Genomic DNA, 20,294 nt, shown 5'->3' with positions numbered 1-20,294 from the left:
GCTATGCGGAACCAAGGAAAAACGTTTTGTGGAGAGATGGAGGGGGTAGACATGAAGACCGGCGCACAGAAGAAAGCAGGCAGAGGGATAGTATCATGTACTATACAGGCTCCTACGTCCATCACCTGCCGAGCAATGGAGGTTGGCCCCTAGGATAGAGACGCAAGCTTGGCGCCCCCATTCCACGACGGCCGTCCCTATTACTGGTCCTACTGAGCCCTAATGGAAAGATAAAAGGGGGAAGGAAGAATAGATGTTGTGTTCTTCAGATTACGGAGTCTAGCTTTCCAGGAAACAGCGATATCTTAGAGTTTCATTCAGGCCTCCTGGTGTTGGTGTCTTAAGGCGGAAAATCCACCTTGTCTCGCACTGTAATAGCATTTGATCCCAATTCCTCCCCTCTTGGGTGCACCAATCCTGTCAACCCCCATGAATTTAAGCCCCGACTGTCACCATTGTGCTCAGTATCGATATGTCTGGCCAGGGATGTGCCCCTATTTAGGGCAATATCTCTCAGGTGTTCCCCAACACGTCTTCTAAATTCGCGTATCGTTTTGCCAATGTACTCCAGGCCACACAGGCAGACTGCTCTATACATCACTCCTTTAGACCTACAGTTTATGAAGTGATACATTTCATATTCTCTCCCCGTCACTCTGCTTTGGAACTTCGATCCCCCTGCAATTACCGGGCATGCTACACAACCACTACACTTGTAGCATCCCTTTGGTGGATTTGGGAGCCATGTGTCCTTCACTGGCGGAGAGTAGTGGCTGTGTACGAGTCTGTCCCCAACGGATCTACCTTTCTTAAAAGTGACTCTCGGGAACTCCCCCACCATCTCTCCAATGTCCTCATCCATGTTCAGAATGGACCAATATTTCTGCAATATTGTCCGTATTTTTTGAGCCCCATTGTTGTAGTTAGTGATGTATCTGCAAACCGGCATTTCTTCTCTCTTTGGAGCTGGCACCAGTAAACTAATCCCATTAATACCTTTCACCTCATTGTAGGCCTTCCTTAGGAATGGGGACGCCGTAACTCTGACCAACTTTGTGTCTAAACTAAACAATAACCAGTTGGGACTTGGGCTTGGGCTGTGCAATATACTACCTGGCTCTACAATATACTACGCGGCTGACCAATATACTATGTGGCTGACCAATACACTATGTAGCTGTGCAATGCACTACGTGGCTATGTTATAAACTACGTACCTGTGTTATATACTACGTAGCTCTGTTATATACTACACACGCTGTATTACATACTACGTAGCTGTTATATACTCCGTCGGTTGTGTTATATCTACGTCACTGTGCAATATAGTACGTAGCCTGTGCTATATACTACCTACATTATTGTAGAATACCCGATACGTTAGAATCGGGCCACCATCTAGTGTATATACAACAGTCTCGACATTTCCTATGTGATGTATACACAGCAGTCTCGGCGTCTCCTATGTGATGTATGCACAGCAGTCTCGGCGTCTCCTATGTGATGTATATACAGCAGTCTCGGCGTCTCCTACGATGTACACACAGCAGACTCTACGTCTCCTATGTGATGTATACACAGCAGTGTCGGTGTCTCCTACGATGTACACACAGCAGTCTCGACGTCTCCTATGTGATGTATATACAGCAGTCTCGGTGTCTCCTACGATGTACACACAGCAGTCTCGGTGTCTCCTACGATGTACACACAGGACTCTCGACGTCTCCTATGTGATGTATACACAGCAGTCTCGGTGTCTCCTACAATGTACACATAGCAGTCTCTACGTCTATGTGATGTATGCACAGCAGTCTCGGCGTATCCTATGTGATGTATACACAGCAGTCTCGGCATCTCCTACGATGTACACACAGCAGTCTCGGTGTCTCCTACGATGTACACACAGCAGTCTCGGTGTCTCCTACGATGTACACACAGCAGTCTCGACGTCTCCTATGTGATGTATACACAGCAGTCTCGACGTCTCCTATGTGATGTATACACAGCAGTCTCGACGTCTCCTATGTGATGTATACACAGCAGTCTCGGTGTCTCCTACGATGTACACACAGCAGTCTCGGTGTCTCCTACGATGTACACACAGCAGTCTCGGTGTCTCCTACGATGTACACACAGCAGTCTCGGTGTCTCCTACGATGTACACACAGCAGTCTCGATGTCTCCTATGTGATGTACACACAGCAGTCTCGACGTCTCCTATGTGATGTATATACAGCAGTCTCGACGTCTCCTATGTGATGTACACACAGCAGTCTCGACGTCTCCTATGTGATGTATACACAGCAGTCTCGACGTCTCCTATGTGATGTATACACAGCAGTCTCGACGTCTCCTATGTGATGTATACACAGCAGTCTCGACGTCTCCTATGTGATGTATACACAGCAGTCTCGACGTCTCCTATGTGATGTATACACAGCAGTCTCGACGTCTCCTATGTGATGTATACACAGCAGTCTCGACGTCTCCTACGTGATGTATACACAGCAGTCTCGACGTCTCCTATGTGATGTATACACAGCAGTCTCGACGTCTCCTATGTGATGTATACACAGCAGTCTCGACGTCTCCTATCTGATGTATACACAGCAGTCTCGACGTCTCCTATGTGATGTGTCTGAAGAGACTTCTAATGGACCCTCTTAGACCAGGAATTCTCAGCGGACGGTGCTGCCCAATCGAGGATGTGATAACTGAAGCGAGCCTGCATTACTGAGAAGGGGTGAATACAACAGCTGCAGAGGACGGAACAGTCTCCTACAATGTCTAACTGCTGAAATCTGCTACTTCTGGAACCCCGGCCCCTCTTATCCCCGGCCCCTGACTTCTCCCTCTGCTCCCCACTCCCCTCTGGCCCCCGCCCCTCATTCCTCCCTTCCCCCGCACGCCCCATCACTTACACATCGCTCATCTCTACCTGTATAAGGCAAGGGGCAGTCATCGTCATCATCGGAGCCGGGCGGGTCCCACCTGTGTGCGCCGGGCAGCCGCTCACTCATGGCCTCTTCCTATGACTGGAGACGAGGCTGTCAGCAATGAAGAAGCATCAGTACAAGGTGCATGTGTCCTGGCCCAAGAGACCACCCACAGACCACCCAGAAAAGCCTCCCCTGGCACACACGGGGTTAACCCTCCGCCCCTCCTTCCCCGGCACTCACGGGGTTAACCCTCCGCCCCTCCTCCCCCGGCACACACGGGGTTAACCCTCCTCCCCGGCACACACAGGGTTAACCCTCCGCCCCCTCCTCCCCAGCACACACGGGGTTAACCCTCCGCCCCTCCTCCGCCCCGGCACACACAGGGTTAACCCTCCGCCCCTCTTACCCGGCACTCACGGGGTTAACACTCCGCCCCTCCTCCTCCCCGGCACACACGGGGTTAACCCTCCGCCCCTCCTCCCCCGGCACACACGGGGTTAACCCTCCGCCCCTCCTCCCCACACGGGGTTAACCCTCCGCCCCTCCTCCTCCCCCAGCACACACGGGGTTAACCCTCCTCCTCCCCGGCACACACGGGGTTAACGCTCCGCCCCTCCTCCCCCGGCACACACGGTGTTAACCCTCCTCCTCCCCCCGGCACACACGGGGTTAACGCTCCGCCCCTCCTCCCCCGGCACACACGGGGTTAACCCTCCTCCTCCCCCCGGCACACACGGGGTTAACCCTCCGCCCCTCCTCCCCCGGCACACACGGGGTTAACCCTCCTCCTCCCCCCGGCACACACGGGGTTAACCCTCCTCCTCCCCCGGCACACACGGGGTTAACCCTCCTCCCCCGGCACACACGGGGTTAACGCTCCGCCCCTCCTCCCCCGGCACACACGGGGTTAACCCTCCTCCTCCCCCCGGCACACACGGGGTTAACCCTCCTCCTCCCCCCGGCACACACGGGGTTAACCCTCCGCCCCTCCTCCCCCCGGCACACACGGGGTTAACCCTCCTCCTCCCCCCGGCACACACGGGGTTAACCCTCCTCCTCCCCCCGGCACACACGGGGTTAACCCTCCTCCTCCCCCCGGCACACACGGGGTTAACCCTCCTCCTCCCCCCGGCACACACGGGGTTAACCCTCCTCCTCCCCCCGGCACACACGGGGTTAACGCTCCGCCCCTCCTCCCCCGACACACACGGGGTTAACGCTCCGCCCCTCCTCCCCCGGCACACACGAGGTTAACCCTCCTCCTCCCCCCGGCACACACGGGGTTAACCCTCCTCCTCCCCCGGCACACACGGGGTTAACGCTCCGCCCCTCCTCCCGCACACACGGGGTTAACGCTCCGCCCCTCCTCCTCCCCCAGCACACACGGGGTTAACGCTCCGCCCCTCCTCCCCCGGCACACACGGGGTTAACGCTCCGCCCCTCCTCCCCCGGCACACACGGGGTTAACCCTCCTCCTCCCCCGGCACACACGGGGTTAACCCTCCTCCTCCCCCGGCACACACGGGGTTAACGCTCCGCCCCTCCTCCCCCGGCACACACGGGGTTAACGCTCCGCCCCTCCTCCCCCGGCACACACGGGGTTAACGCTCCGCCCCTCCTCCCCCGGCACACACGGGGTTAACGCTCCGCCCCTCCTCCCCCGGCACACACGGGGTTAACCCTCCTCCTCCCCCGGCACACACGGGGTTAACCCTCCTCCTCCCCCGGCACACACGGGGTTAACGCTCCGCCCCTCCTCCCCCGGCACACACGGGGTTAACGCTCCGCCCCTCCTCCCCCGGCACACACGGGGTTAACGCTCCGCCCCTCCTCCCCCGGCACACACGGGGTTAACGCTCCGCCCCTCCTCCCCCGGCACACACGGGGTTAACCCTCCTCCTCCCCCGGCACACACGGGGTTAACGCTCCGCCCCTCCTCCCCCGGCACACACGGGGTTAACCCTCCTCCTCCCCCCGGCACACACGGGGTTAACCCTCCTCCTCCCCCGGCACACACGGGGTTAACGCTCCGCCCCTCCTCCCCCGGCACACACGGGGTTAACCCTCCTCCTCCCCCCGGCACACACGGGGTTAACCCTCCTCCTCCCCCCGGCACACACGGGGTTAACCCTCCTCCTCCCCCCGGCACACACGGGGTTAACGCTCCGCCCCTCCTCCCCCGACACACACGGGGTTAACGCTCCGCCCCTCCTCCCCCGGCACACACGGGGTTAACGCTCCGCCCCTCCTCCCCCGGCACACACGGGGTTAACGCTCCGCCCCTCCTCCCCCGGCACACACGGGGTTAACCCTCCGCCCCTCCTCCCCCGGCACACACGGGGTTAACCCTCCTCCTCCCCCCGGCACACACGGGGTTAACCCTCCTCCCCCGGCACACACGGGGTTAACCCTCCTCCGCCCCCGGCACACACGGGGTTAACCCTCCGCCCCTCCTCCCCCGGCACACACGGGGTTAACCCTCCTCCCCGGCACACACGGGGTTAACCCTCTTCCTCCCCGGCGCACGCGGGGTCTCCCGGCCTCTCCGCACGGGCTCCTGTCGCGGCCGCACGTTTCCTTTTTACCTTTCTCATTACCTTGATGGGATTTGCACAGGGAGGCTCCATTCATCGGAAGTGCCGCATCGCCCCGCCTCTTCCGGTGCGGTGTCCCCACCCACTGCTTGCCCCGTTACTTTCCCTGAGGCAGCCTCTGGGTTCGCGTTGCATGTTGGGATGTGTAGTTTTACGGAACTGAATCCTTAGTGTCAGAGGCATGCAACACGTCTCCCGGCGACCCTTGCGGTTACCACCTGTCAGAGCTCTTCGCGCCATGCTTTCTGGGTGTTGTAGTCCGGATAGTTGGATAGTCCATGACCTCAGGAAGAGAAAGGACTACAAATCCCAGGACGCAGCGCGACTCCGTGTCCTGTGCGGAGACTCAGCTGAGCTGTAAACCTGGAGTGTGTGAGAGGCGAGAGTGGCCCCGGGTGACGGGAGCTGCAGAGTGCGGGCCCGGGGCGCGGAGAGCGGAGAGCGCGGAGCAGGTGAGAGCCGGCGGGGCGGAGAGCAGGCCGGGGCCTCCGTGTACACAGGCAGGGGCTCCACACACCGCATACAGCCGGCAACAGTGAGGAGACCGGACCGTCCGCCTGGCTCCATGTCTGGCGGCCAGTCCGGTGTAATCCACCCGCAGGGTGACCCCAATTATTATTCCATGTGAGGAGGGGGGAGGGGTACATAATAAAAACAAGGGCTCACAGTCTACAGGAGGAGAGAGGACCCTGCCCCCGAGGGCTCACAGTCTACAGGAGGAGAGAGGACCCTGCCCCCGAGGGCTCACAGTCTACAGGAGGAGAGAGGACCCTGCCCCCGAGGGCTCACAGTCTACAGGAGGAGAGAGGACCCTGCCCCCGAGGGCTCACAGTCTACAGGAGGAGAGAGGACCCTGCCCCCGAGGGCTCACAGTCTACAGGAGGAGAGAGGACCCTGCCCCCGAGGGCTCACAGTCTACAGGAGGAGAGAGGACCCTGCCCCCGAGGGCTCACAGTCTACAGGAGGAGAGGACCCTGCCCCCCGAGGGCTCACAGTCTACAGGAGGAGAGAGGACCCTGCCCCCGAGGGCTCACAGTCTACAGGAGGAGAGGACCCTGCCCCCGAGGGCTCACAGTCTACAGGAGGAGAGAGGACCCTGCCCCCGAGGGCTCACAGTCTACAGGAGGAGAGAGGACCCTGCCCCCGAGGGCTCACAGTCTACAGGAGGAGAGAGGACCCTGCCCCCCGAGGGCTCACGGTCTACAGGAGGAGAGAGGACCCTGCCCCCCGAGGGCTCACGGTCTACAGGAGGAGAGAGGACCCTGCCCGCGAGGGCTCACAATCTACAGGAGGAGAGAGGACCCTGCCCCCCGAGGGCTCACGGTCTACAGGAGGAGAGAGGACCCTGCCCCCGAGGGCTCACAGTCTACAGGAGGAGAGAGGACCCTGCCCCCGAGGGCTCAGTCTACAGGAGGAGAGAGGACCCTGCCCCCGAGGGCTCACAGTCTACAGGAGGAGAGAGGACCCTGCCCCCGAGGGCTCACAGTCTACAGGAGGAGAGAGGACCCTGCCCCCGAGGGCTCACAGTCTACAGGAGGAGAGAGGACCCTGCCCCCGAGGGCTCACAGTCTACAGGAGGAGAGAGGACCCTGCCTCCGAGGGCTCACAGTCTACAGGAGGAGAGAGGACCCTGCCCCCGAGGGCTCACAGTCTACAGGAGGAGAGAGGACCCTGCCTCCGAGGGCTCACAGTCTACAGGAGGAGAGAGGACCCTGCCTCCGAGGGCTCACAGTCTACAGGAGGAGAGAGGACCCTGCCCCCGAGGGCTCACAGTCTACAGGAGGAGAGAGGACCCTGCCCCCGAGGGCTCACAGTCTACAGGAGGAGAGAGGACCCTGCCCCCGAGGGCTCACAGTCTACAGGAGGAGAGGACCCTGCCCCCGAGGGCTCACAGTCTACAGGAGGAGAGAGGACCCTGCCTCCGAGGGCTCACAGTCTACAGGAGGAGAGAGGACCCTGCCCCCGAGGGCTCACAGTCTACAGGAGGAGAGAGGACCCTGCCCCCGAGGGCTCACAGTCTACAGGAGGAGAGAGGACCCTGCCCCCGAGGGCTCACAGTCTACAGGAGGAGAGGACCCTGCCCCCGAGGGCTCACAATCTACAGGAGGAGAGGACCCTGCCCCCGAGGGCTCACAGTCTACAGGAGGAGAGAGGACCCTGCCCCCGAGGGCTCACAATCTACAGGAGGAGAGAGGACCCTGCCCCCGAGGGCTCACAGTCTACAGGAGGAGAGAGGACCCTGCCCCCGAGGGCTCACAATCTACAGGAGGAGAGAGGACCCTGCCCCCGAGGGCTCACAGTCTACAGGAGGAGAGAGGACCCTGCCCCCGAGGGCTCACAATCTACAGGAGGAGAGAGGACCCTGCCCCCGAGGGCTCACAGTCTACAGGAGGAGAGAGGACCCTGCCCCCGAGGGCTCACAGTCTACAGGAGGAGAGAGGACCCTGCCCCCGAGGGCTCACAGTCTACAGGAGGAGAGAGGACCCTGCCCCCGAGGGCTCACAATCTACAGGAGGAGAGAGGACCCTGCCCCCGAGGGCTCACAGTCTACAGGAGGAGAGAGGACCCTGCCCCCGAGGGCTCAGTCTACAGGAGGAGAGGACCCTGCCCCCGAGGGCTCACAGTCTACAGGAGGAGAGGACCCTGCCCCCGAGGGCTCACAGTCTACAGGAGGAGAGAGGACCCTGCCTCCGAGGGCTCACAATCTACAGGAGGAGACAGGACCCTGCCCCCGAGGGCTCACAGTCTACAGGAGGAGAGAGGACCCTGCCCCCGAGGGCTCACAGTCTACAGGAGGAGAGGACCCTGCCCCCGAGGGCTCACAGTCTACAGGAGGAGAGAGGACCCTGCCCCCGAGGGCTCACAATCTACAGGAGGAGAGAGGACCCTGCCCCCGAGGGCTCACAGTCTACAGGAGGAGAGAGGACCCTGCCCCCGAGGGCTCACAATCTACAGGAGGAGAGAGGACCCTGCCCCCGAGGGCTCACAGTCTACAGGAGGAGAGAGGACCCTGCCCCCGAGGGCTCACAGTCTACAGGAGGAGAGAGGACCCTGCCCCCGAGGGCTCACAGTCTACAGGAGGAGAGAGGACCCTGCCCCCGAGGGCTCACAATCTACAGGAGGAGAGAGGACCCTGCCCCCGAGGGCTCACAGTCTACAGGAGGAGAGAGGACCCTGCCCCCGAGGGCTCAGTCTACAGGAGGAGAGAGGACCCTGCCCCCGAGGGCTCACAGTCTACAGGAGGAGAGAGGACCCTGCCCCCGAGGGCTCACAGTCTACAGGAGGGGAGAGGACCCTGCCCCCGAGGGCTCACAGTCTACAGGAGGGGAGAGGACCCTGCCCGCGAGGGCTCACAATCTACAGGAGGAGAGAGGACCCTGCCCCCCGAGGGCTCACAATCTACAGGAGGAGAGAGGACCCTGCCCGCGAGGGCTCACAATCTACAGGAGGAGAGAGGACCCTGCCCCCCGAGGGCTCACAGTCTACAGGAGGGGAGAGGACCCTGCCCGCGAGGGCTCACAGTCTACAGGAGGAGAGAGGACCCTGCCCCCGAGGGCTCACAGTCTACAGGAGGAGAGAGGACCCTGCCCCCGAGGGCTCACAGTCTACAGGAGGAGAGAGGACCCTGCCCCCGAGGGCTCACAGTCTACAGGAGGAGAGAGGACCCTGCCCCCGAGGGCTCACAGTCTACAGGAGGAGAGAGGACCCTGCCCCCGAGGGCTCACAATCTACAGGAGGAGAGAGGACCCTGCCCCCGAGGGCTCACAATCTACAGGAGGAGAGGACCCTGCCCCCGAGGGCTCACAGTCTACAGGAGGAGAGGACCCTGCCCCCGAGGGCTCACAATCTACAGGAGGAGAGAGGACCCTGCCCGCGAGGGCTCACAGTCTACAGGAGGAGAGAGGACCATGCCCCCGAGGGCTCACAGTCTACAGGAGGAGAGAGGACCCTGCCCCCGAGGGCTCACAGTCTACAGGAGGAGAGAGGACCCTGCCCCCGAGGGCTCACAGTCTACAGGAGGAGAGAGGACCCTGCCCCCGAGGGCTCACAGTCTACAGGAGGAGAGAGGACCCTGCCCCCGAGGGCTCACAGTCTACAGGAGGAGAGAGAACCCTGCCCCCGAGGGCTCACAATCTACAGGAGGAGAGAGGACCCTGCCCCCGAGGGCTCACAGTCTACAGGAGGAGAGAGGACCCTGCCCCCGAGGGCTCACAGTCTACAGGAGAGAGGACCCTGCCCCCCGAGGGCTCACAGTCTACAGGAGAGAGGACCCTGCCCCCGAGGGCTCACAGTCTACAGGAGGAGAGAGGACCCTGCCCCCGAGGGCTCACAGTCTACAGGAGGAGAGAGGACCCTGTCCCCCGAGGGCTCACAGTCTACAGGAGGAGAGGACCCTGCCCCCGAGGGCTCACAATCTACAGGAGGAGAGAGGACCCTGCCCCCGAGGGCTCACAGTCTACAGGAGGAGAGGACCCTGTCCCCCGAGGGCTCACAATCTACAGGAGGAGAGAGGACCCTGCCCCCGAGGGCTCACAATCTACAGGAGGAGAGAGGACCCTGCCCCCCGAGGGCTCACAGTCTACAGGAGGAGAGAGGACCCTGCCCCCCGAGGGCTCACAGTCTACAGGAGGAGAGAGGACCCTGCCCCCCGAGGGCTCACAGTCTACAGGAGGAGAGAGGACCCTGCCCCCGAGGGCTCACAATCTACAGGAGGAGAGAGGACCCTGCCCCCGAGGGCTCACAGTCTACAGGAGGAGAGAGGACCCTGCCCCCGAGGGCTCACAGTCTACAGGAGGAGAGAGGACCCTGCCCCCGAGGGCTCACAGTCTACAGGAGGAGAGAGGACCCTGCCCCCCGAGGGCTCACAGTCTACAGGAGGAGAGAGGACCCTGCCCCCGAGGGCTCACAGTCTACAGGAGGAGAGAGGACCCTGCCCCCGAGGGCTCACAATCTACAGGAGGAGAGGACCCTGCCCCCGAGGGCTCACAATCTACAGGAGGAGAGAGGACCCTGCCCCCGAGGGCTCACAGTCTACAGGAGGAGAGGACCCTGCCCCCGAGGGCTCACAGTCTACAGGAGGAGAGAGGACCCTGCCCCCCGAGGGCTCACAGTCTACAGGAGGAGAGAGGACCCTGCCCGCGAGGGCTCACAGTCTACAGGAGGAGAGAGGACCCTGCCCCCGAGGGCTCACAGTCTACAGGAGGAGAGAGGACCCTGCCCCCGAGGGCTCACAGTCTACAGGAGGAGAGAGGACCCTGCCCCCGAGGGCTCACAATCTACAGGAGGAGAGAGGACCCTGCCCCCGAGGGCTCACAATCTACAGGAGGAGAGGACCCTGCCCCCGAGGGCTCACAGTCTACAGGAGGAGAGGACCCTGCCCCCGAGGGCTCACAGTCTACAGGAGGAGAGAGGACCCTGCCCGCGAGGGCTCACAGTCTACAGGAGGAGAGAGGACCCTGCCCGCGAGGGCTCACAGTCTACAGGAGGAGAGAGGACCCTGCCCCCGAGGGCTCACAGTCTACAGGAGGAGAGAGGACCCTGCCCCCGAGGGCTCACAGTCTACAGGAGGAGAGAGGACCCTGCCCCCGAGGGCTCACAGTCTACAGGAGGAGAGGACCCTGCCCCCGAGGGCTCACAATCTACAGGAGGAGAGAGGACCCTGCCCGCGAGGGCTCACAGTCTACAGGAGGAGAGAGGACCCTGCCCCCGAGGGCTCACAGTCTACAGGAGGAGAGAGGACCCTGCCCCCGAGGGCTCACAGTCTACAGGAGGAGAGAGGACCCTGCCCCCGAGGGCTCACAGTCTACAGGAGGAGAGAGGACCCTGCCCCCGAGGGCTCACAGTCTACAGGAGGAGAGAGAACCCTGCCCCCGAGGGCTCACAATCTACAGGAGGAGAGAGGACCCTGCCCCCGAGGGCTCACAGTCTACAGGAGGAGAGAGGACCCTGCCCCCGAGGGCTCAGTCTACAGGAGAGAGGACCCTGCCCCCCGAGGGCTCACAGTCTACAGGAGAGAGGACCCTGCCCCCGAGGGCTCACAGTCTACAGGAGGAGAGAGGACCCTGCCCCCGAGGGCTCACAGTCTACAGGAGGAGAGAGGACCCTGTCCCCCGAGGGCTCACAGTCTACAGGAGGAGAGGACCCTGCCCCCGAGGGCTCACAATCTACAGGAGGAGAGAGGACCCTGCCCCCGAGGGCTCACAGTCTACAGGAGGAGAGGACCCTGTCCCCCGAGGGCTCACAATCTACAGGAGGAGAGAGGACCCTGCCCCCGAGGGCTCACAATCTACAGGAGGAGAGAGGACCCTGCCCCCCGAGGGCTCACAGTCTACAGGAGGAGAGAGGACCCTGCCCCCCGAGGGCTCACAGTCTACAGGAGGAGAGAGGACCCTGCCCCCGAGGGCTCACAATCTACAGGAGGAGAGGACCCTGCCCCCCGAGGGCTCACAGTCTACAGGAGGAGAGAGGACCCTGCCCCCCGAGGGCTCACAGTCTACAGGAGGAGAGAGGACCCTGCCCCCGAGGGCTCACGGTCTACAGGAGGAGAGAGGACCCTGCCCCCGAGGGCTCACAGTCTACAGGAGGAGAGGACCCTGCCCCCGAGGGCTCACAATCTACAGGAGGAGAGAGGACCCTGCCCCCGAGGGCTCACAGTCTACAGGAGGAGAGAGGACCCTGCCCCCGAGGGCTCACAGTCTACAGGAGGAGAGAGGACCCTGCCCCCGAGGGCTCACAGTCTACAGGAGGAGAGAGGACCCTGCCCCCGAGGGCTCACAGTCTACAGGAGGAGAGAGAACCCTGCCCCCGAGGGCTCACAGTCTACAGGAGGAGAGAGGACCCTGCCCCCGAGGGCTCACAGTCTACAGGAGGAGAGGACCCTGCCCCCGAGGGCTCACAGTCTACAGGAGGAGAGAGGACCCTGCCCCCGAGGGCTCACAGTCTACAGGAGGAGAGAGGACCCTGCCCCCGAGGGCTCACAGTCTACAGGAGAGAGGACCCTGCCCCCGAGGGCTCACAATCTACAAGGGATGGGTGAGGATACAGGAGGAGAGAGGACCCTGCCCCCGAGGGCTCACAGTCTACAGGAGGAGAGAGGACCCTGCCCCCGAGGGCTCACAGTCTACAGGAGGAGAGAGGACCCTGCCCCCGAGGGCTCACAGTCTACAGGAGAGAGGACCCTGCCCCCGAGGGCTCAGTCTACAGGAGGAGAGAGGACCCTGCCCCCCGAGGGCTCACAGTCTACAGGAGGAGAGAGGACCCTGCCCCCGAGGGCTCACAGTCTACAGGAGGAGAGGACCCTGCCCCCGAGGGCTCACAGTCTACAGGAGGAGAGGACCCTGCCCCCGAGGGCTCACAGTCTACAGGAGGAGAGAGGACCCTGCCCCCGAGGGCTCACAGTCTACAGGAGGAGAGAGGACCCTGCCCCCGAGGGCTCACAGTCTACAGGAGGAGAGAGGACCCTGCCCCCGAGGGCTCACAGTCTACAGGAGGAGAGAGGACCCTGCCCCCGAGGGCTCACAGTCTACAGGAGGAGAGAGGACCCTGCCCCCGAGGGCTCACAGTCTACAGGAGGAGAGAGGACCCTGCCCCCGAGGGCTCACAGTCTACAGGAGGAGAGAGGACCCTGCCCCCGAGGGCTCACAGTCTACAGGAGGAGAGAGGACCCTGCCCCCGAGGGCTCACAGTCTACAGGAGGAGAGAGGACCCTGCCCCCGAGGGCTCACAATCTACAGGAGGAGAGAGGACCCTGCCTCCGAGGGCTCACAATCTACAGGAGGAGAGAGGACCCTGCCCCCGAGGGCTCACAGTCTACAGGAGGAGAGGACCCTGCCCCCGAGGGCTCACGGTCTACAGGAGGAGAGGACCCTGCCCCCGAGGGCTCACGGTCTACAGGAGGAGAGAGGACCCTGCCCCCGAGGGCTCACGGTCTACAGGAGGAGAGGACCCTGCCCGCGAGGGCTCACGGTCTACAGGAGGAGAGAGGACCCTGCCCCCGAGGGCTCACGGTCTACAGGAGGAGAGAGGACCCTGCCCCCCGAGGGCTCACGGTCTACAGGAGGAGAGAGGACCCTGCCCCCCGAGGGCTCACGGTCTACAGGAGGGGAGAGGACCCTGCCCCCCGAGGGCTCACGGTCTACAGGAGGGGAGAGGACCCTGCCCCCCGAGGGCTCACGGTCTACAGGAGGAGAGAGGACCCTGCCCCCCGAGGGCTCACGGTCTACAGGAGGAGAGAGGACCCTGCCCCCCGAGGGCTCACGGTCTACAGGAGGGGAGAGGACCCTGCCCCCCGAGGGCTCACGGTCTACAGGAGGGGAGAGGACCCTGCCCCCCGAGGGCTCACGGTCTACAGGAGGAGAGAGGACCCTGCCCGCGAGGGCTCACGGTCTACAGGAGGAGAGAGGACCCTGCCCGCGAGGGCTCACGGTCTACAGGAGGAGAGAGGACCCTGCCCCCGAGGGCTCACGGTCTACAGGAGGAGAGGACCCTGCCCGCGAGGGCTCACGGTCTACAGGAGGAGAGGACCCTGCCCGCGAGGGCTCACGGTCTACAGGAGGAGAGAGGACCCTGCCCCCGAGGGCTCACGGTCTACAGGAGGAGAGAGGACCCTGCCCCCGAGGGCTCACGGTCTACAGGAGGAGAGAGGACCCTGCCCCCGAGGGCTCACGGTCTACAGGAGGAGAGAGGACCCTGCCCCCGAGGGCTCACGGTCTACAGGAGGAGAGAGGACCCTGCCCCCGAGGGCTCACGGTCTACAGGAGGAGAGAGGACCCTGCCCCCGAGGGCTCACGGTCTACAGGAGGAGAGAGGACCCTGCCCCCGAGGGCTCACGGTCTGCAGGAGGAGAGAGGACCCTGCCCCCGAGGGCTCACGGTCTGCAGGAGGAGAGAGGACCCTGCCCCCGAGGGCTCACGGTCTGCAGGAGGAGAGAGGACCCTGCCCCCGAGGGCTCACGGTCTACAGGAGGAGAGAGGACCCTGCCCCCGAGGGCTCACGGTCTGCAGGAGGAGAGGACCCTGCCCGCGAGGGCTCACAATCTACAGGAGGAGAGAGGACCCTGCCCCCGAGGGCTCACGGTCTGCAGGAGGAGAGGACCCTGCCCGCGAGGGCTCACAGTCTGCAGGAGGAGAGAGGACCCTGCCCGAGAGGGCTCACAATCTACAGGAGGAGAGAGGACCCTGCCCCAGAGGGATCACAGTCTACAGGAGGAGAGGACCCTGCCCGAGAGGGCTCACAGTCTACAGGAGGAGAGAGGACCCTGCCCGAGAGGGCTCACAGTCTACAGGAGGAGAGAGGACCCTGCCCGAGAGGGCTCACAGTCTACAGGAGGAGAGAGGACCCTGCCCGAGAGGGCTCACAGTCTACAGGAGGAGAGAACCCTGCCCGCGAGGGCTCACAGTCTACAGGAGGAGAGAACCCTGCCCGCGAGGGCTCACAATCTACAGGGGATGGGTGAGGGTACAGTAGGCGAGGGTAGAGCTGGTCATGCCGCTGTTTGGTGGATCGGTGGTTACTGCAGATTGTAGGCATGTCGGAAGAGGTGGGTCTTCAGGTTCTAATTTAACGAAGGAAAGTACCCTGCTGTGGTGTTCAGAATCCTCTTGCAATAGGACTTATTGGATGGCAAAAGAGGTGCTAGTAATATCCCAAAAGTAATAGGAATTAAAAAAATAACAACCATGCCAAAAGAGTTGAAAAGAATGGCTCATTTCTCGCTTTACTAGCAGAGGGACACAGCGTCATGTTGCCTCCATCCTTAAAATTTCTAAGACGGCAGTCCATTACAATAATGTCACGCAGCAGACATTGGGGACAACAAAGCTACAGACCGGCAGAGGGCGAAAACGACTCTCCACTGACCAGGCTGATCGTCCTCTTATTCCAATGTCACTCGGCAACCGCAGGATGACATCAAGTGACCTACAAAAGGAACGGCAAATGGCAGCTGGGGTGAAGTATATGGCAAGAACAGTTCGTAACAAGCTCCTAGAGGCAGGACTTAAAGGGAACCTGTCACCCCAAAATCGAAGGGGAGCTGTGGCCACCGGCATCAGGGGCTTATCTACCATATTCTGTAATGCATTCTGTAATGCTGTAGATAAGCCCCCGATGTATCCTGAAAGATGAGAAAAAGAGGTTACATTATACTCAATCAGGGGCGGTCCGTTCCTATGGGCGTCGCGGTCCGGGGCCTCCTATCTTCTTACGATGACGTCCTCTTCTTGTCTTCCTGCCTCGGCTCCTGCATAGGCGTACTTTACCCTCCCTGTTGAGGACAGAGCAAAGTACTGCAGTGCGCAGGCGCCGGGAAAGGTCTGAGAGGCCCAGCGCCTGCGCACTGCAGTACTTTGCTCTGCCCTCAACAGGACAGACAAAGTATGCCTGCATCAGAGTGGCAGCGTGAATACAAGAAGAGGACGTCATTGTAAGAAGATGGGAGGCCCCGGACCGTGAAGCCCATAGGACCGGACCGCCCCTGGGTGAGTATAATGTAACCTCTTTTTCTCATCTTTCAGGATACATCGGGGGCTTATCTACAGCATTACAGAATGCATTACAGAATGCTAGAGATAAGTCCCTGATGCCGTTGGGCTTAGCTCATCTTCCATTTTGGGGGTGACAGGTTCCCTTTTAGTCATGTAAAGCGAGGAAAAAGCCTTTCATCAGTGAGAAGCAAAGGAGAGCCAGGCTGAAGATTGCCAAAGACCATAAGGACTGGACCATAGAGGACTGGAGTAAGGTAAACTTCTCTGATGAATCTAATTTTCAGCTTTGCCCAACACCTGGTCGTCTAATGGTTAGACGGGACCTGGAGATGCGTACCAGCCACAGTGTCTTGCACCCACTGTGAAATTTAGAGGAGGATCGGTGATGATCTGAGGAGGCTTCAGCAAGGCTGGAATTGGGCAGGTTGTTCTTTGTGAAGGACGTATGAATCAAGCCGCATACAAGGTGATCCTGGAAAAACAGTTGATTCTGCTCAGGCAATGTTCCCCAACTCTGAGGACTGGTTTTTCCAGCAGGACAATGCGCCGTGCCACACAGCTAGGTCAATCAGGGTGTGGATGAAGGACCACCACAGCAAATCCCTGTCATGGCCGCCCAATCTCCAGACCTGAACCCCATTGAAAACCTCTGGAATGTAATCAGGAGGATGATGGATCGTCACAAGCCATCAAACAAAGAAGAACGTCTGACATTATTGTACCAGGAGCGGCATAAGGTCACCCAGGAGCCGTGTGAGAGACTGGTGAAGAGCATGCCAAGACGCAGGAAAGCTGGGATTAACAATCATGGTTATTCCACACAATATTGATCTCTGAACTCTTCCTGAGGTAAAACATTAGTATTGTTGTTTCTAAATGATTATGAACTTGCTTTCTTTGCATTATTTGAGGACTACAATGCATTTTTTTGTTATTTTGACCATTTCCCATTTTCAGGGAAAAAAAATACAAAATTTATTGCTTGGAACTTCGGAGACATGTTGTCAGAAGTTCATAAAAAGAAAATAACAATTTACATTTTATTCAAAAATATACATATAAAGAGGAAAATCAGACAAACTGAACATTTTGCAGTGGTCTCTTCATTTTTGCCAGAGCTGTATGTGAGTGAAATGGAGGCAGAGCCCACCGCTGCTACCAATCATCAGGACAATTACACGAGTGACGGACGAGGCCGCGGCTTCCAGTACTTGCCCAGTTATTGGAGGTATGGTATTTATTCCTCCAATTCCAGCACATGGAGTTCATATACCCGATACGGCCCCTGCCAGACTACTCGCCTCCACCACCACTCGTGTTTTGTACAGGCTGACTGGAGGCCAGGTTCTGGTAGGTACTGTATGGCTTCGGGGTGCGGGTTACAGAACAAAAGGAACAGACCTATTACATTTTATATTTAATCCAGAATGATAGACAATGTTTATAGAAAATATCCAAAAGGTTTAACAAAGGGGACAGAACAATACAGAGTAAACAATGACAAAAAATAAAAGGGGTTAACGGGAGAACTTACTGCACTGGTCACCAAGATGATTGGGCTTAGCGAAGGAGAATGCTTTGATTGGAAACATCCAGTGAACGTCAGGGCTGCCACTAGGAATTTTGGGGCCCTATACTGGCAACATTTTTGGGCCCCCTTGAGACTCCAGGCTCCACCCCAGCCCCACTTCCACACCTCGAACCATCCACAGTCCCACCGTCCACTCTCGGAAAAGCTCATCTTCTGCACCACATCCTCACCAATCTATTAAAAGTTCCCATCACCAGATCACATATATAGCCGGCAGCTTTTGTTTTGGCCAAAATAATTTTTTTAAGCCGCCACCACAACAAGGTCGATTCTTTTGGCCGGGCCCTACTCTACTCTACCCTATTAAACATTTCTTCAAATATCCAATACTCTTTTTAGGTATAGTTTTATTTGTTTTTCTTTAAGGGAATGAGTAACGTATATATTTTTTTTTTTTTTAGAATAACCCTTTACCCCCAAGGGTGGTTTGAACGTTAATGACCGAACCAATTTTTACAATTCTGACCACTGTCCCTTTATGAAGCTATAACTCTAGAACGCGTTTCTTGTGACATATTGTACTTCAGGTTGGTGGTAAAATTTCCTCGACATTACTTGTGTTTACTTGTGAAAAAAAAATGGAAATTTGGTGAAAATTTAGAAAATTTTGCAATTTTCCAACTTTGAATTTTCATGTCCTTAAATCACGGAGATATGTCACACAAAATACTTAATAAGTAACATTTCCCACATGTCTACTTTACATCAGCACACTTAATAAGTAACATTTCCCACATGTCTACTTTACATCAGCACAATTTTGGAACCAAAATTTTTTTTTGTTAGGGAGTGAAGAGTTAAAAGTTGACCAGCAATTTCTCATTTTTACACCATTTTTTTTCTTTATGGACTACATCACATTTGAAGTCACTTTGAGGGGTCTATATGATAGAAAATACCCAAGTGTGACACCATTCTAAAAACTACACCCCTCAAGGTGCTCAAAACCATATTCAAGAAGTTTATTAACCCTTCAGGTGTTTCACAGGAATTTTTGGAATATTTAAAAAAAAAATTAACATTTAACTTTTTTCACAAAAAATTTACCGTATATGCTCGAGTATAAGCCGAGATTTTCACATTTTTTTTAGGCTGAAAGTGCCCCTCTTGGCTTATACGCAAGGCATTGTTGGAGGGGGAGGGGTGGCTGTGACATACTAACCTGCTCCCGGCGCGGTCCCTGGCAGCTTCCCTGATGGTCTCCGGGCGCTGACAGCTTCTTCCAGCGTTGAGCGGTCACATGGTACTGCTCTTTGCAGTAATGAATATGGACCCGACTCCACTCCCATAGGGGTGGAGCCGCATATTCATAACTGTAATGAGCAGTACCATGTGACCGGTCAACGCTGGAAGAAGCTGTCAGCGCCCGGAGACCATCAGGGAAGCTGCCAGGGACCGCGCCGGGAGCAGGTGAGTATAATGGGGGCGGGGGGAGCACGGAGATATTCACCTGCTCCTCGTTCCACCGCCGGGCTCCGTCTTCCGCATCCTCTGCTGTGACACTCGGGTCAGAGGGTATGATCACGTGGTTAGTGCGCGCCCTCTGCCTGAACGTCAGTGCAGAGACCCGGAAGACACAGCGGCGTGCAGCGGTGGAACGAGGACAGGTGAATATTGCAAGTGGTGGGAGCCTGAGCGATGAGAGGTGAGTATGTCATGGTTTTCTTTTCGCAGCAAGAGCATATGGGGCAAATATCTATGGGGCATCTTGTGGGGCCATAATTAACCTTTGTGCAGCATTATATGGGGCATATTTTATTATGGAACATCTTATGGGGCCTATGATAAAATTTATGGGGTGTATTTTGTACGGAGCATCTTATGGGGCCCATCATGAACTGTATGGAGCATTATATGGGGCGTATTTTGTATGGAGCATTATATGGGGCTCATCATGAACTGTATGGAGCATTATATGGGGCTCCTGATTCAATATGGATATTCTAATACACTTAACCTACTGATGTCTCAATTAATTTTACTTTTATTGGTATCTATTTTTATTTTTGACATTTACCAGTAGCTGCTGCATTTCCCACCCTAGGCTTATACTCGAGTCAATAAGTTTTCCCAGTTTTTTTATGGCAAAATTAGGGGGGGTCAGCTTATACTCGGGTTGGCTTTTACTTGACTATATACGGTATTTCAGATCCAATTTGTTTTATTTTCCCAAGGGTAACAGGAGAAATTGGACCCCAAAAGTTGTTGTCCAATGTGTCCTGAGTACGCTGATACCCCATATGTGGGGGTAAACCCCTGTTTGGGCGCACGGGAGAGCTCGGAAGGGAAGGAGCACTGTTTTATTTTTTCAACGCAGAATTGTCTGGAATTGAGATCAGACGCCATGTCGCGTTTGGAGAGCCCCTGATGTGCCTAAACAGTGGAAACCCCCCAATTATAACTGAAACCCTAATCCAAACACATCCCTAACCCTAATCCCATCCCTAACCACACACCTAACCCCAACGGTAAATGTAATCAATGAAAACCCTATATTAAGGGTCACCAATCTAACCCAAGAAGAGGTGCGAAACCGGCTAAATCAGATTAAAATAGATAAATCTCCGGGTCCGGATGGCATACACCCACGAGTACTAAGAGAACTAAGTAATGTAATAGATAAACCATTATTTCTTATTTTTAGGGACTCTATAGCGACAGGGTCTGTTCCGCAGGATTGGCGCAT

General features: G+C 58.2%; 2 protein-coding genes across 11 annotated transcripts in view; one reads left to right on the top strand and one right to left on the bottom strand.

The window, feature by feature from the left end:
• Nucleotides 1-5,662, bottom strand: part of LOC138641585 (zinc finger protein 664-like) — a 41,455-nt gene extending 35,793 nt beyond the window's left edge. For 2 of the 6 annotated variants that reach the window (XM_069729073.1, XM_069729075.1), the window contains exons 1-2: nt 5,537-5,662; nt 2,939-3,047 (exon numbers count right to left, since the gene is read on the bottom strand). In XM_069729073.1, coding sequence (XP_069585174.1) covers nt 2,939-3,020 — 82 coding nt within the window. In that variant the 5' untranslated portion in view covers nt 3,021-3,047; nt 5,537-5,662. Of the gene's footprint in view, nt 1-2,921; nt 3,048-5,524 lie in introns of all 6 variants that reach the window. The other 4 variants (XM_069729074.1, XM_069729077.1, XM_069729078.1 and 1 more) reach the window with 3 other exon arrangements.
• Nucleotides 5,663-5,803: 141 nt separating this feature from the next.
• The window catches only part of LOC138641578 (zinc finger protein 271-like), a 36,488-nt gene continuing 21,997 nt past the window's right edge, over nt 5,804-20,294 (top strand). The window contains exons 1-2 of one of the 5 annotated variants that reach the window (XM_069729060.1): nt 5,804-5,985; nt 17,134-17,245. The gene's annotated coding sequence lies outside the window, so the exon portion shown is untranslated. Of the gene's footprint in view, nt 5,986-16,139; nt 16,867-17,112; nt 17,246-20,294 lie in introns of those variants that run through there. The other 4 variants (XM_069729059.1, XM_069729058.1, XM_069729062.1 and 1 more) reach the window with 4 other exon arrangements.

This window comes from Ranitomeya imitator, chromosome 6 (genome assembly GCF_032444005.1).
Source record: "Ranitomeya imitator isolate aRanImi1 chromosome 6, aRanImi1.pri, whole genome shotgun sequence".
NCBI lineage: Eukaryota > Metazoa > Chordata > Amphibia > Anura > Dendrobatidae > Ranitomeya > Ranitomeya imitator.
The sequence above is the reverse complement of the archived record's forward strand: the minus strand, read 5'-3'. Positions and strand labels throughout refer to the sequence as shown.